Here is a 13,860-nt window from a genome sequence, read left to right on the forward strand (position 1 = left end):
AAGTTGGAATTGATTGATTGAACTTTTTAGTTCCACCCAGTCTGCCGTTACCACCGTAGCCACGCCCACCCAATGGGCTGCACCCACCCAATGGGCCACGCCCACCCGGCACCCAACGATGCATAAGTGGGTCTTGGGTTGCAGTTTGGGCACTCGGTCTCTAAAAGGTTCGCCATCACTGATATAGGAGGACCACCCTTCATACAATTTTTCCCTGAAACTTTCCTGCTTCGGAGAATACTGCGAGGTTTGCAGACTTAGGTTGCAGCCTTTAGTCAGTCTCTTTTTCCTCCCTGACTCTCAACTCTGCCTCTCAGCGGTCTCACAGCTACCAGAAATGGAAGTTTTCTCTTGCTGTCTGATCAAGGAGAGGGCGAGGCTGTTTTAACCTTCCTTCCTAGGTAGCGCCAAAACTCTGGATCCCAGGAGGGAAAAATTGCTTGCTCACTCCAGGTGGTGAATTCATTCTTCCATGTACTTCCCTTTTTTTAAGAGACAAAATGTTTTCCTCCTGCAGAACACTGTTACAGAGCAGTGAGATATCCCAAAGGAGGGATATGGGAATGCCAAACCACATGCAAGTAGTCCTGGACGTACACATTGGGAACAGAATTTCCATTGCTAAGCATGAGTCATGCCTGATTTTACAACCCTTTTTTGCCACAGTTATTAAATCACTGCACTTTTTAAGGGAATCACCTGGTCAATAAGTGAATCCAGCTTCCCCCATTGACTTTGCTTGTTGGAAGCCAGTTGGGATGATCACAAATGACAAACACGTGACCTCAGGAGATTGCGACCATCGTAAATACATGCCAGTTGCCAAGTGCCTGAATTTTGATCACATGGCCGTGGGGATGCTGTGAGGGTCATAAGTCACTTTTTTCAATGCTGCCATAACTTTGAACAGTCGTTAAACAAAAGGTTGTAAGTCAAGGACTACCTGTACATGAGGTATGTATATTAAGAGCAGCAAGCAGATTGATATACTGTAAATGATATGAATGGGAGGCAGAGTGGAAGCTTGAAAAGCTATGCATAGCATGGTGGAAGCAGAGACATTCCTTATTTTTGCACATATAAACTTTGGGGGGGGGGATAATGAAGATAAAAAAACAGACAAAAAACAATTATGCAGCATTAATTCCTCAAATTTCTAGCTTTGTTATGTGACTGTGGCCAACAAGGTAAATGGCTTTTAGAAAGAGTTCAAATATATATATAGGTGAGGAAGGGTCCATGAGGGACAACCACCCCCAGCCTGATCCTTTTCAGAGAAATGAGGCTACAATTCACAACAATAGTGTCTTGGGGGGCTTGACAAGGGTTAACCACTTCCAACCCTAAAGAGATACCCACCTGTGCAAAAGGAGTAACAATCAAGTCTTCTCCGTGCCTGCAAGGGGGAGAAGAGAAGGATGTTAATGGTTACAAAGTCCAAATGGTGGGTTCAATTTCCGAACACAGCATGAAGTGCCATCCTGAGTGCCCTATCCAGATTACACCTCTGTTCCTCAGCTAACCTAGAGCAGTGATGGCGAACCTTTTTAGAGACCGAGTGCCCAAACTGCAACCCAAAACTCACTTATGTATCGTCGGGTGCTGGGTGGGCGTGGCCCATTGGGTGGGTGTGGCCCATTGGGTAGGCGTGGCCTGTTGGGTGGGCATTGCTGCGGTGGTAACGGCAGACTGGGTGGGACTAAAAAGTTCAATCAATCAATTCCAACTTTGCAAGATCTTTTTTTTCCCCGCAAGAAGTTGAAATTGATTGATTGAACATTGGGGGGTTTTTTGCACATGGCGGCGGAGGCCTAAAGCGAAAAGGTTTTATAAAACCCAGCTGAAGGCCTAGGACTGGGGCGACGGCGCGTGTGCCCACAGAGAGGGCTCTGTGCCACCTGTGGCATGCATGCCATAGGTTCACCACCACGGATCTAGAGTAACTGCTTTGGAATATATAGGTGGCCTTGGAACTTTCCACACTATGGCAGGCCTTTCAACATATCCCAGGTGAAAACAGAAACTTGGGTCAGAATCTGCACTGCACCCATTTTATAAGGCTCTGTCTCACTGCCTTACATGGAAATCCACCGAACCTGATAAGGGATTGTTCTCAAATGTAAAAGCTGAGGAGGGCTGTTCTGGTTGCAAATACAAGAATTCTGAAGAAACGGCATTCTTCTGTGATCTTTCTTTAATCTCAGCCAGACTGGCCACTAGTCTTTGAGCAGCTAGACTGCAAACATCCTAAGACACAATGTTGTCCCTGGGACACAACACTGATTAGTGTGGCTCTGGTTTTACAGCCAGAAGAGAAGCATCAAGAAACTCCCCATAACAGAAGATGTCAAAGGTGGAAAAGAAAGAAATGGTCTTTGTGTGATTTTTATGAGTCTTACTTTCTTCTAGTAAAAGACAGAAAAATGTATCAGGGTTACCCGTGTGTTTGACCCAACCCTTGCCCTCTCTGCTTACATGTCACTGCTGACGGAAGAATTGCGGGACATGGCTTTGGGGGAGAGGTCATAGTCGCTATCCGATCGGTAGAGGAAGGACTCCCGACGTTGGCTGTGGGGTGTTGTGCCTTGTAAAACAAGTCCCAGACCCAGATTGGCCTGGGAATCAAGGGGACTTCGTCCTGGAGAGAAGCCATTCTCGACATCAAAGCTGTAGAAAGACAAAAAGAGAAAGCCAAAATGTAAAGCAATTGCTCCAGTCGCTTTGCTCAGTCTTTTCCTGTTGAAAGGAACATTTTATTTTTAAAGAAGATGGCAGTCATGGCTCATAACAGACTAAGCCTCCAATGAAATTACAGGTAGTCCTCAACTTATGACTGCTCGCTTAGCAATTGATCAAAGTTACAACAGACCTCCTTTGGACTTAAAATTCCAAAGGCCAACCTCTCCTCCCAGTCATCTGATCACATTTTGGGCATTTGGCAAATAGCCTGCATTTATGGCTGCTTGCAGCATCCCATAGTCACATGACTCTAATTTTTTTTTTTTGCGGGAAACTGATATTTACTCCAGTTTCTGTCAAAAACTACGCATTGCAGACTGTGAATTCACTTAAAAGTCACAGACTCTGCTTAATGACTGTGATGTTCGCTGTACATCCATTGCATTTGCTTAATGACTGCCACAAAAAGGTTGTAAATTCAGGTGTGGTCATGTGGGAACCTGCTTAACGACTTGCACTTATGACCATAATTTGGGGCTCAGTTACAATTGTAAATTGAGGACAATCTGTAAAAAAAGGACTACTAGTTGCTTAATAGTGAGTGACTACTAAACATCTCAATAGTGAGAGGGGCCGCATATCAATTTAATAAATAAACCTTCCATAACTGCAAACACACATACATATGAATGCACCCTACTGCTGAACAGTAAGAAAATTCAAGAATTGCCTAAATTTTACTTTCTGGAAGGAGATTAGAGGCTGATGATCTTTACCTATAGTCATTCACAGGATGATCATGGGATGATGGTTCTTAGTATGCCACTTTAGCTAATATTTGGCACCTGTAAGATTTTGAGAGGGACATTTGGTGCTCTAAAACTTCATGGAGAAAACCAGAGAGCAGTTTAATTTGTTCATTCAATTTGTATAACCATCACTTGATGTTTTGACTCTGTGCAACAAAAAGCAAGTTAGAAACAACAATAAAGCACAATAAAACACAAAACTGAAATACAGTAGCTGCTAAGGAAGCACCCAAATCCACAGCAATAAACCACTAAAATCTATTACAGGTACTCCTTGATTTATGACCAGTTGTTTAACAACCATTTGAAGTTCTGATGGACCTCCCAGAAGGTACAACCAAATTCTGTTCTCCCGTGATCACATGACTGCGCTTCAGGCACTCTGGCAACATCTATGGTCATTTGTAGTGTCCCATGGTCACATGACCATCCTTTATGATGTTTTTGCTGAAAACCGGCAGTTACAGTACTCCCAATTTTCAGCAAAAAAATCCCCATAGCAAACCATTGGTTCATTTAATGATTACTGCATTCGCTTTACAATTGTTGCATTTACTTTATGATTACCGCACTCAATTAATGACCACTGCAAAAAGGTTGCAAAAACTGGTCTGGTCACATTTTCTGATCGTCATGATTTATGATTGTCATGGGCAGGCTCCATTACGGTCATAACTCAAGGATTACCTGTACTTAGTTTTATTCAGGTGAAGTATCACACAAAATCATTTATTATTTGAGATGACAGCAGGATTACAAAGTTTATGAACCTCTGGCCAAAGGCAAACCGAGTGCTAAATCAACTGCTGCTTTGCCAACTTTTAAAAATTCTTTGCTCGTCCACTCCGCCATCTTAACCTACCAATCAGCTTCACATTTACTGCTAAGCCATACTGTGTCTTATTTGCTTTCAGTGCATGGTTGTACGGATTAAATTATTATGGCTTGTAAACTATATATGATAGTTCAACTTTTTCAGTGAACTTATCTATTTGGCTTATTCAACCAATGATAATCACATCTTTTGCAATACCCCTTGGCTTTCATAAGAACAACAACTGTTAACTAGAAGGAAATACCCATTCCCTTGTCAAGCAGGATCTTCCAGAATGAGGTAAGGCTGAAGGTTAGGTATGCAGGGAGATCTCCCTTTCTGCCATAAAGAAAAACTATTATCTTTTGTAATAATAGAAAAAGCTAAATATGTAGACCAGGAAAAGAAGAAAAGTAGCATCTTCCTGAGCAAGCATTAAAGGAAAATCCACAAAATGCTGGAAAAGGTCCAAGCGGTTAAGACTCTAGCCTCAAGCATTAGATGATCCTAAGAAATAGATAACAAGTCTAATTGGAATTGCACCTTAAGTTTAATTTTTGTTACCGTGTTCAACAGTATTAAAGTCTAATATTTTGTCTCTTGTATTGATGTTCTTTGTGTAAAACCAGTAATTTGTGTGTTTTATGCAATTTGCAATTGCTTTATAGTGGAGCAGATCAATGTTATGCTCTTATATTTTCCTTCTTAGTTTATTTTTTAAAAAATATATATTTTATTGATTTTTTAACAAACACCTTAATATTTGGTAAACAGCATGTTGTCTGGGCTTATATTTGCAAAGTAATCACTAACAAATCAGTTTCTATACTCCAAAGTCCACATAATACCTTTCTTAGTTTTATTTTAGAGGGCTTATTCTTTACAATTGCTGAGGATTGAACAGCCCTACATTTTTATCTCTTTTGCTACTGAATATTTTTGCACATATATACAGCTAAAAGGGGATTTTTACATTTGCTTTTCTTTTTAATAAAATTTAATTTTATTTCTCTCTTGTGAGATTGGTCTGTCTTCTGAAGGAGGGACAGAAAAAAGATTGATTCTTCTAGCCACAACACAAGAAGACCAGAATGTGGTGCTATTGACTTTATTTTATTTTGTTTCCCTTTTGTTCCTTATTTGCCAATAAAGCAACAAAGGTTGCAATAATCATCTTTGTCAAGCACACTCCAACATTAGGGGGAGAATAAAAAGTGAGAGGTTGCTCTGGAGGATACTGAAGGTAATGATAGCACTATCACCAAAGCAAGAGGCAGAGCTAGGATGTATAGATACAGAGGGCTTCTAGGACAGTAGTTTTGAGATCAGTATTTCATCCTACTGTATAGGCTTACTTTGCCATAACACGGTGGTATGAGATGCATGGAGAGATGTAATAATAAAAATAAGAGTTGGAAGGGACCTTGAAGGTCTTCTAATCCAACCCCCTGCTCAGGCAGGAAACCTGATACCATTTCAAACAAATGGCTGTCCAGTCTCTTAAAAACTGTTGGAGCATTCACAACTTCTGGAGGCAGGTTGCTCCACTGATTAATTGTTCCAACTGTCAGGAAGTTTCTCCTTAGTTCTAGGTTGCTTCTCTCCTTGATTAGTTTCCATCCGTTGCTTCTTGTCCTGCCTTCAGGTGCTTTGGAGAATAGCTGGACTCCCTCTTCTTTGTGGCAGCCCCTGAGATATTGGAACACTGCTATCATGTCCCCCCTCGTCCTTCTCTTCATTAAACTAGACATACCCAATTCCAGCAACTGTTCCTTATCTGTTTTAGCTTCCAGTCCCCTAATCATCTTTGTTGCTCTTCTCTGTACTCTATTTATAGAGTCTCAACATCTTTTTTACATCGTGGTGACCAAAACTGGATGCAGTATTCCATGTGTGGCCTTACCAAGGCATTGTAGAGTACTAACACTTCATGTGATCTTGATTCTATCCCTGTTAATGCAGCCTAGCACTATGTTGGCCTTTTTGGCAGCTGCAGCACACTGCTGGCTCATATTTAGGTGATTGTCCACTAGGACTCCGAGGTCCCTCTCACAGTTACTACTGCTGAGTCAGGTACCACCTATACTGTACCTGTGCATTTGGTTTTTCTTGTCTATATGTATTAAAAATTAAAGTTTTAGTTTTTAAAGGACATTTTGTTTATGCCTGGGTCATAAAGAACTTTTTTTCTCTCCCCCCCAACTTCTTTTTCTACATTTTTTAAATTGGGGGATGTTGGGATTTGCATGCACAGTTGTGTTTTATTTTAATTTCTGGGTTTGACAGGTAAGCTAAGTTAATGTTAAAGGGCAGAACTTTCCTCTAATGGGAAGTTGGAAGACCTCTTGGACTATCAATGTATCAGATTCTGAGATTTGAAAGAGAGGCTGGTCTCTCCGTGAGGAATCACTGAACCACCTGAAATGAGCAAAGCAGCTACCTAGAGAGATTTAAAAAGAATGGAGCTTGTTTGTGAAGAACAAGAAACAATGGGTGGAAATTAACCAAGGAGAGAAGCAACCTAGAACTAAGGAGAAATTTCCTGACAGAACAATTATCCAGTGGAACAGCTTGCCTCCAGAAGCTGTGGGTGCTCCAAGACTGGAGGGTTTTAAGAAGAGATTGGACAACCATTTGTCTGAAATATTATAGGGTTTCCTGCAAGACCAGGGGGTTAGACTAGAAGACCTCCAAGATCTCTTCAAACTCTGTTATTCTGAAAGGTTTGATATGTGCAGATTGTAGTGGAATGTAGTCTGGAGTACCAGGAAGGAAGGGCTTCTTTCTAGCTCAGAATGTCTGGTTGGCAGGAAGAGGGAAAAAATTACTCTCCCTAACGGTTCACAGGCTATATCTATAGTTATGCAGATCATGGTTTTAGTCTGGCAAGGTTCTGTCTGTAGATGAACAATAAAGAAACTACTCAGAAGTAACTCCACATGTTTTTTGTCTGTTCAGTCTGACAATATGGAGATCATCATTGCAAATAAATGGGACACCTTATTTTATAAGCAATTTTAATAATCAGTGGATAGCAAAAAAAAATTATTTCTCTTGGCCCTTTTTGGCAGATATATTCATATGAAGGAGGAAATCTCCAAGACTGGTTTCAACTGGAGTTGAACCAGATGGTCCTGAGGATTGGATTTAATATTCTTTGTGGTCCCTTTCAGTTCCACAAATCTGATTCTTTTGAGTTGACAAGGGCTTAAGCTGGCAGGAGCACGAACGAAGAGAATAAGTCCAGACAGATCCATTATTAAAACATGGTGCAGATGTCATCCAGATCTAAGGCTGAGAAATGAGCAGGAAGAGCTCTTTATATTACATAGGCTTGGGTGAATGAAATTCAAGATTTAAACCAGAAGGCCTGGTGGCTTTGTTCTGCAGTAGTTGCCCTTCTTCATTATTAGGGCTTCTTGTATCTGAAATAAGAATAACCTATCAATTCCAGCCTCGTCCTAGATTGTTTGGACAGGTTCCCAAATGCAGGTTAGAGTTTGTAAACAAAGATACATTTGTAAAGGGCTTCCACAAAGATGAGGGGGTCAACCTATTCTCCAAAGCACCTGAAGGCAGAACAAGAAGCAATGGATGGAAACTAATCAGGGAGGGAACCAACGTAAAACTAAGAAGAAAGTTAGAATGAATCAGTGGAACAGCTTGCCTTCAGAAGTTGTGGGTGCTCCATCATTGGAGTTTTTTCAGAAGAATTGGTCAACCATTTATTTGAAATGCTATAGGGTGTCCTGCTCATGCAGGTTGGACTAGAAGATCTCAAAGGTCCCTTCCAACTCTATTATTCTGTTATTTATTACCAAGTCTTGGCTGAAGCTCTAACATAATCACTGTGTTTTATGGCAATGAGTTCTCTACATCATTCAGCGAAGCCCTTCACTAAACAACTCATAGCACTAGCATTACTGAGAGAGAAATGCTTCTTTTCCCCTATTTCTTTGTGTAACAGTCATATATTTTTCCCCTAATTTTTACACACATTTTAGCTTCCTCCCCAATTCTCTCCCCCCAACATTTTTAAGTCTTTGATTCTGTCCAATGTAACTGTCTCGACTCGCCAGGATTACTTATGCATCTTGGCTCTTGTCCTGTTTCCATGATGCCGTGAGAAAAAAAGTGTGTGCCCCACCAGGGAGTAGGAAAAAGAAGGCAGTGGGGAAGAGGCTGCATGCCAAGAATCACAGGTGTTATAGACATCATGAATCCGAGGAAACTTCTCATTGAGGACATTTGGAGGTCATTCCATCCAGCCTTGGAATAAATTCGTTCTCGTGAAACTCAAACTGCCTAACGGCTCAAAGGATGGGACAGAGCTTAGCATTGCAACACAGCCCACAGACTGAGCTGCAAATCAAGATGTTTATCATCTCACCTCTTCTCTGAAGCTCACTTCTGCCATGAACTCAACCAGAGGAACACAAGTCAGGCCAGCAGCCACTTCCTCAGCCTCACCTTTGCAATAAAAACCAGCCTGTCTGTTTTATAGGGTTCTTGGAAGGATCACGAGGAGCATACATACAATGAGTTCCGGAAAACTCCAGAAAGTATTTCATATGTGCTGAATAACCTTAGCCAATTAAGTAGGGAAAGAGGTCATCAAGATGCCATGAGGTTAAAGTCCAGAGAGAGTTCCTGAGGCATCTTTGCTTACCTCACAACATTCCTCAGAACCAAACCCTGGCTGGACAGCATGAGAACCACATAAAAGGAATGGTTGCTGGAATTGGGTATGTCTAGTTTAACGAAGAGAAGGGCGAGGGGGGGACATGATAGCAGTGTTCCAGTATCTCAGGGGCTGCCACAAAGAAGAGGGAGTCAAGCTACTTTGCAAAGCGCCTGAAGGCAGGACGAGAAGCAATGGATGGAAACTAATCAAGGAGAGAAGCAACCTAGAACTAAGGAGAAACTTCCTGACAGTTAGAACAATTAACCAGTGGAACCACCTGCCTCCAAAAGTGGTGAATGCTTCAACACTGGAGGTTTTTAAAGAAGAGACTGGAAAGCCATTTGTCTGAAATGGTATAGGGTTTCCTGCCTGAGCAGGGGGTTGGACTAGATGACCTCCAAGGTCTCTTCCATCATCATCATCATCATCATCATCATCATCATCATCATCATCATCATCATCATCATCATTACCATTTATAAAAAAACAAAAGAGCTGTGCTGCATCAGAATTAATATAATTTACCCACTTTCTCTTCCTTGGTTGAACATATTCAAGCAGGGCTAAGGTAAACAACTTCCTTCTCACCCAGAAGCTGATACTCAGAGGTAGGCTGCTTCTGAATAGGGAAGTTCTAGTCTTACCAGTCATTGCTGATCACTTTGAAGACATTGCTTTTAGTTATCAGTTGATCTGAATCTTTTATGGGAACCTGAGAATTTGCTGGATCAGGCTGAGGGCCGTTTAATCCAGTGCTCTGTTTATCCTGAGGATCAACCAAACAGCTTCAGGAAATGCGTTGGCTGGTCATAAAGAGAACAACTTTCCCAGGTAGTTCTTCTCAGCAACTGGTATTAAAAGACACACTGCCCTGAATACTGTATAGAGCAGTGTTTCTCTACATTGGCAACTTTAAGATGTGTGGACTTCAACTCCCAGAATTCCCCAGCCAGAATTCTGGGAGTTGAAATCTACACATATTAAAGTTGCAAAGGTTAAGAAACACTGATATATTTCCATATTGGCATCATGGGCACTGGCACACACACATACTTCTTCTTGTGCCATATCCGTTATCGGACATTGGCGATCATGTTGGCGATCCTGTTTTTATCAGCAGCCGTATGAAAAAGTGCTGCTGAGTTTTGTCCAAACCAGTCCCTTAGATTTTGAAGCCATGATGTTCTTCTTCTGCCCGGACCTCGTTTGCCTTCAATCTTTCCCTGGAGGATTAAATGGAGTATGCCGTATTTTTCTGGGTGTCGCATCACAGGTCCGAAATATTTTAACTTTTGTTTTTGTTTTTCTCAAATCTAAAACAGGAAAATAAAACCTTGCTAGCTGGCATCTTTAGCAACAAGAAATCAAACTACTTCCCATTTTTGTCAATTCAAAAAAGTTCTATTGATTAAACATTTAGTTCAGGAACTCAGTATTCCTTTTTAACAGTCCTTCAGATGGGCTGGACTGCATTTCCTAACTTCTCTAGCTAGCAGCATCTTTCTTCAAAGTTGCAACTTTCAAAAATATTGGACTACAACTGTCATCACCCATCCAACACCACAACTAAGGATTATACAGTAAGTACTTCAGTCCCAGATATTTGCATGGTTTATGGTTAAAGAAAACTACCTTCTAACATAATTCAAGCCCAAGATTAAAAAGAGAATGAAAAATTCAGAAACAAGCAGAACTTAACAAAGTCACCCCTTTTTTACCCACCTTGTCTTTTCACTCCCTCTCTTTCCTGCTGGATTCTGCAGCTGGCCTGTATCTGTCCTTAAATCGATAAAGAGAATTGGCTGTCCTCTCCCAATGCTCCTTAACTTTTTAACATCTTTTATCTTCTGTTTTCAGAAGACTTTGTGGAACACAAGTGTCTAAAAGTAGTAGAATTGCAGAAGACACAGTTGCCAGCCTCTCTCCTCCAATAATTAGACCCCTAGGGCTACTCGCTCTTCCTCCCCAGAAGATTAACCCACCCAAACTTCCTCGTTAAGTGAGAATTGGATATTTTATTAACTTTTCCCCATTGGGGTTCAGGAGAAGAGCGAAAAGCAGCTGACCACTCTGAAGTCTACTTAGATAGCCCCAAACACCAGGCAGTACGTGAGAGGGAGAGCACTGTGTCCACCCCCCCCCCAGATGGTACTCGCCTAGATCCCCCATCTTTCTCACTGCTAGCGAGGTGGATCTGAAGTTCATAGTTCGGCAAACTCTGAGCAGTTTCTCCCTTTGTCATATACTTCCTAGGACATTTTCATTCGATTATAGCAGACATGTCAAACAGATGCGGCCTGCGAAGTGGTTTCATGTGGCCCGCGAAGCCATCCTGGAAACAGTGAGGGAACGGCCCCCGCTGCCTTGGCCCTGGCCCAGGCCAGCCAGGAGGGAGCCAATGTACAATTTTGTGGTGGCCATCTATGCTGAAATGCATTCAGTCTTAGCTCCAAAAGGCCGTCTAGAAACAGCGAGGAACCAGCCCCCTGGGTGCATGCTGGGAAGTGTCACCCTTTGTGAGGAATGAAGAAATGGACCATGCCTTGGTGCTTGCCCCGGTCCCACCCCCTTCTGCCAGAGACCCTCAGATCTGTCCCACTCCTGCCCAGACCCCCACAGGCACCCTTGACGCAAATGATGTAGAGCTGGCCATGCCCACCCAGTAGGCCACACCCACTCCATCCACGCCCACCCAGTAGATCACACCCACCCTGGCCACACACACCCGCTCCCCCCCCCAGGGCAACTGCAATGCTGATGTGGCCCTCAATGAAATTGAGTTTGACACCCCTGGATTACAGCTTTGAGAGATCAGTGCTTTGGCAACCCAGATGCAGTTTTCTCAAAAGCCAGAACTGGACTGCAGAGAGGAGGAGAATTGGTGGGCTGAAAGGACCCTTCAAAGGTTCCAGATAGCATTTGAATTAATCTTACCAGGGATATTCCCAGTGTAGAAGGGCCTCTGGAGGATGTGTCCACATCCTCTTGGCAAGCCACAGATGTGCCTAAACCCCAAGGGATTCTGTACAGTATATCCAGATCCCCATATCAACCCCCCATAACCACCGACAGCCTCCCATTCCGATGAAATGCATTTGAGTATGGAACAATGGGTACCCTTTCAACAGCTTGTTCCAGCTCACGTCAGTGCTGAAGCCCAGCAGTGTGAGATAATCAGTCAATTGTTTCTGGAGTACAAGCCTGAAACTGGATCGTGAAGTGCCTTTGGGTCTGGGGGAACACTCTGGAAATGCCAGGATATGTTTCAGACTGGCCCCCCCACTCCTAAGTATGGGGGGCAGAGGCCCTTCTTTCTATCTACTCTGACAGAAGTTTGTTTCCAAAAGACGGTGGTTTTTTTTGAATGAATGTAAATGCAAAAAAAAAAAAAAAGGAGGAGGAAACAGAAAAAGAAGAAGAAATACAAATAACCACTCCATTTAAAACTGGTTGTTGTTTTGTTTCTGGTTCATTTCTCCCAGTGGCACAACATGGACAAAGCCTTCATTGTGGATCAAAATCTTCTGGATGAACAATTCATCCTGATGACTAACCAAGCGATGGGAGCTTCTTGCGTCGCTCTCTCGCCACACTGAAATGTCAGACCCGGTTCCTGAATGAATGAGTCCAGATGATGGCTACGTTGGGCCCTGACTGCCCTGAACAGAAAGGTCTTTGCTCCTTCCTGCCCCTCCTTTGCTCCCCCAATAGCACAGGGGGACCAGCTGGCCTCAAGGAAAAAGGCACTCTGCTCATGTTCTGGTTTGTAACCGCTTCAGATTTTTTGCAGAAATCTGCAGTCTTGTTGAGACTCAGCTCAATGAAAAAGGAAAGAGTCGAAAAGAGAGAGAGAGAGAGAAAGAGTGGATCCAACAAAGACTTTCTGGATCTCAGAAATGTGGCATCGCTTGGTGGTGTGCTTTTAACATGGCTGCTGTTAATCAGAGTAGGGTGATAGGGTCAAATCTAGTCCAGGATCTTGTTGCTAACCCTGGCAGTATCCTGTCTCATACTATGCTCAACCAGGTAGTCCTCAACTTACAACCACAATTGAGCCCCAAATTCATGTTGCTAAGCAAGATAGTTGTTAAGTGAATTTTGCCCCATTTTACAACCTTTCTTGCCACAGCTGTTAAGTGAATCAATTCAGGGTTAAGTTAGTAACATGTTTATTAGGCGAATGTGGTTTCCTCATTGACTTTGCTTCTTAGAAGATCAGAAAAGAGGATCATAGAATTCCAGGACACTGCGACCGTCATAAATATGAACCAACTGCCAAGCATCTGAATTTTGATCATATGACCAAGGGGATGCTGCAATGGTCGTAAGTGTGAAAAACAGTCACAAATAACTTTTTTCCTGATGTTGTAACTTTGACTGGTCACCAAACGAATGATTGTAAGTCGAGGATTACCTGTAGTCACCTTTTATTTCTTAATAATAATTATTCCACATAACTCTGAGAAATGTTGAGACTCTAGAAAAGATGTTGAGACTCTAGAAAGAGTACAGAGAAGAGCAACAAAGATGATTAGGGGACTGGAGGCTAAAACATATAAGGAACGGTTGCTAGGATTGGGTATGTCTAGTTTACATGATAGCAGTGTTCCAATATCTCAGGGGCTGCCACAAAGAAGAGGGAGTCAAGCTATTTTCCAAAGTGCCTGAAGGCAGAACAAGAAGCAACGGATGGAAACTAATCAAGGAGAGAAGCAATCTAGAACTAAGGAGAAACTTCCTGACAGTGAGAACAATTAACCAGTGGAACAACCTGCCTCCAGAAGTGGTGAATGCTCCAACACTGGAAGTTTTTAAGAAGAGACTGGACAGCCATTTGTCCGAAATGGTATAGGGTTTCCTGCCTGAGCAGGGGG

General features: G+C 42.5%; 1 protein-coding gene across 1 annotated transcript in view; it reads right to left on the reverse strand.

Annotated features, from left to right (window-relative positions):
* PDE4C (phosphodiesterase 4C) overlaps positions 1-13,860 on the reverse strand; it is a 130,560-nt gene that overhangs the window by 31,956 nt on the left and 84,744 nt on the right. Inside the window, 2 exon segments of the mRNA XM_029282978.1 lie at positions 1,360-1,396; positions 2,476-2,667. Of these exon segments, the coding sequence (XP_029138811.1) occupies positions 1,360-1,396; positions 2,476-2,667 (229 nt within the window).

This window comes from Protobothrops mucrosquamatus, unplaced genomic scaffold, assembly GCF_001527695.2.
Source record: "Protobothrops mucrosquamatus isolate PMUCROS unplaced genomic scaffold, P.Mucros_1.0 scaffold6, whole genome shotgun sequence".
In the NCBI taxonomy this organism is placed as follows: Eukaryota; Metazoa; Chordata; class Lepidosauria; order Squamata; family Viperidae; genus Protobothrops; species Protobothrops mucrosquamatus.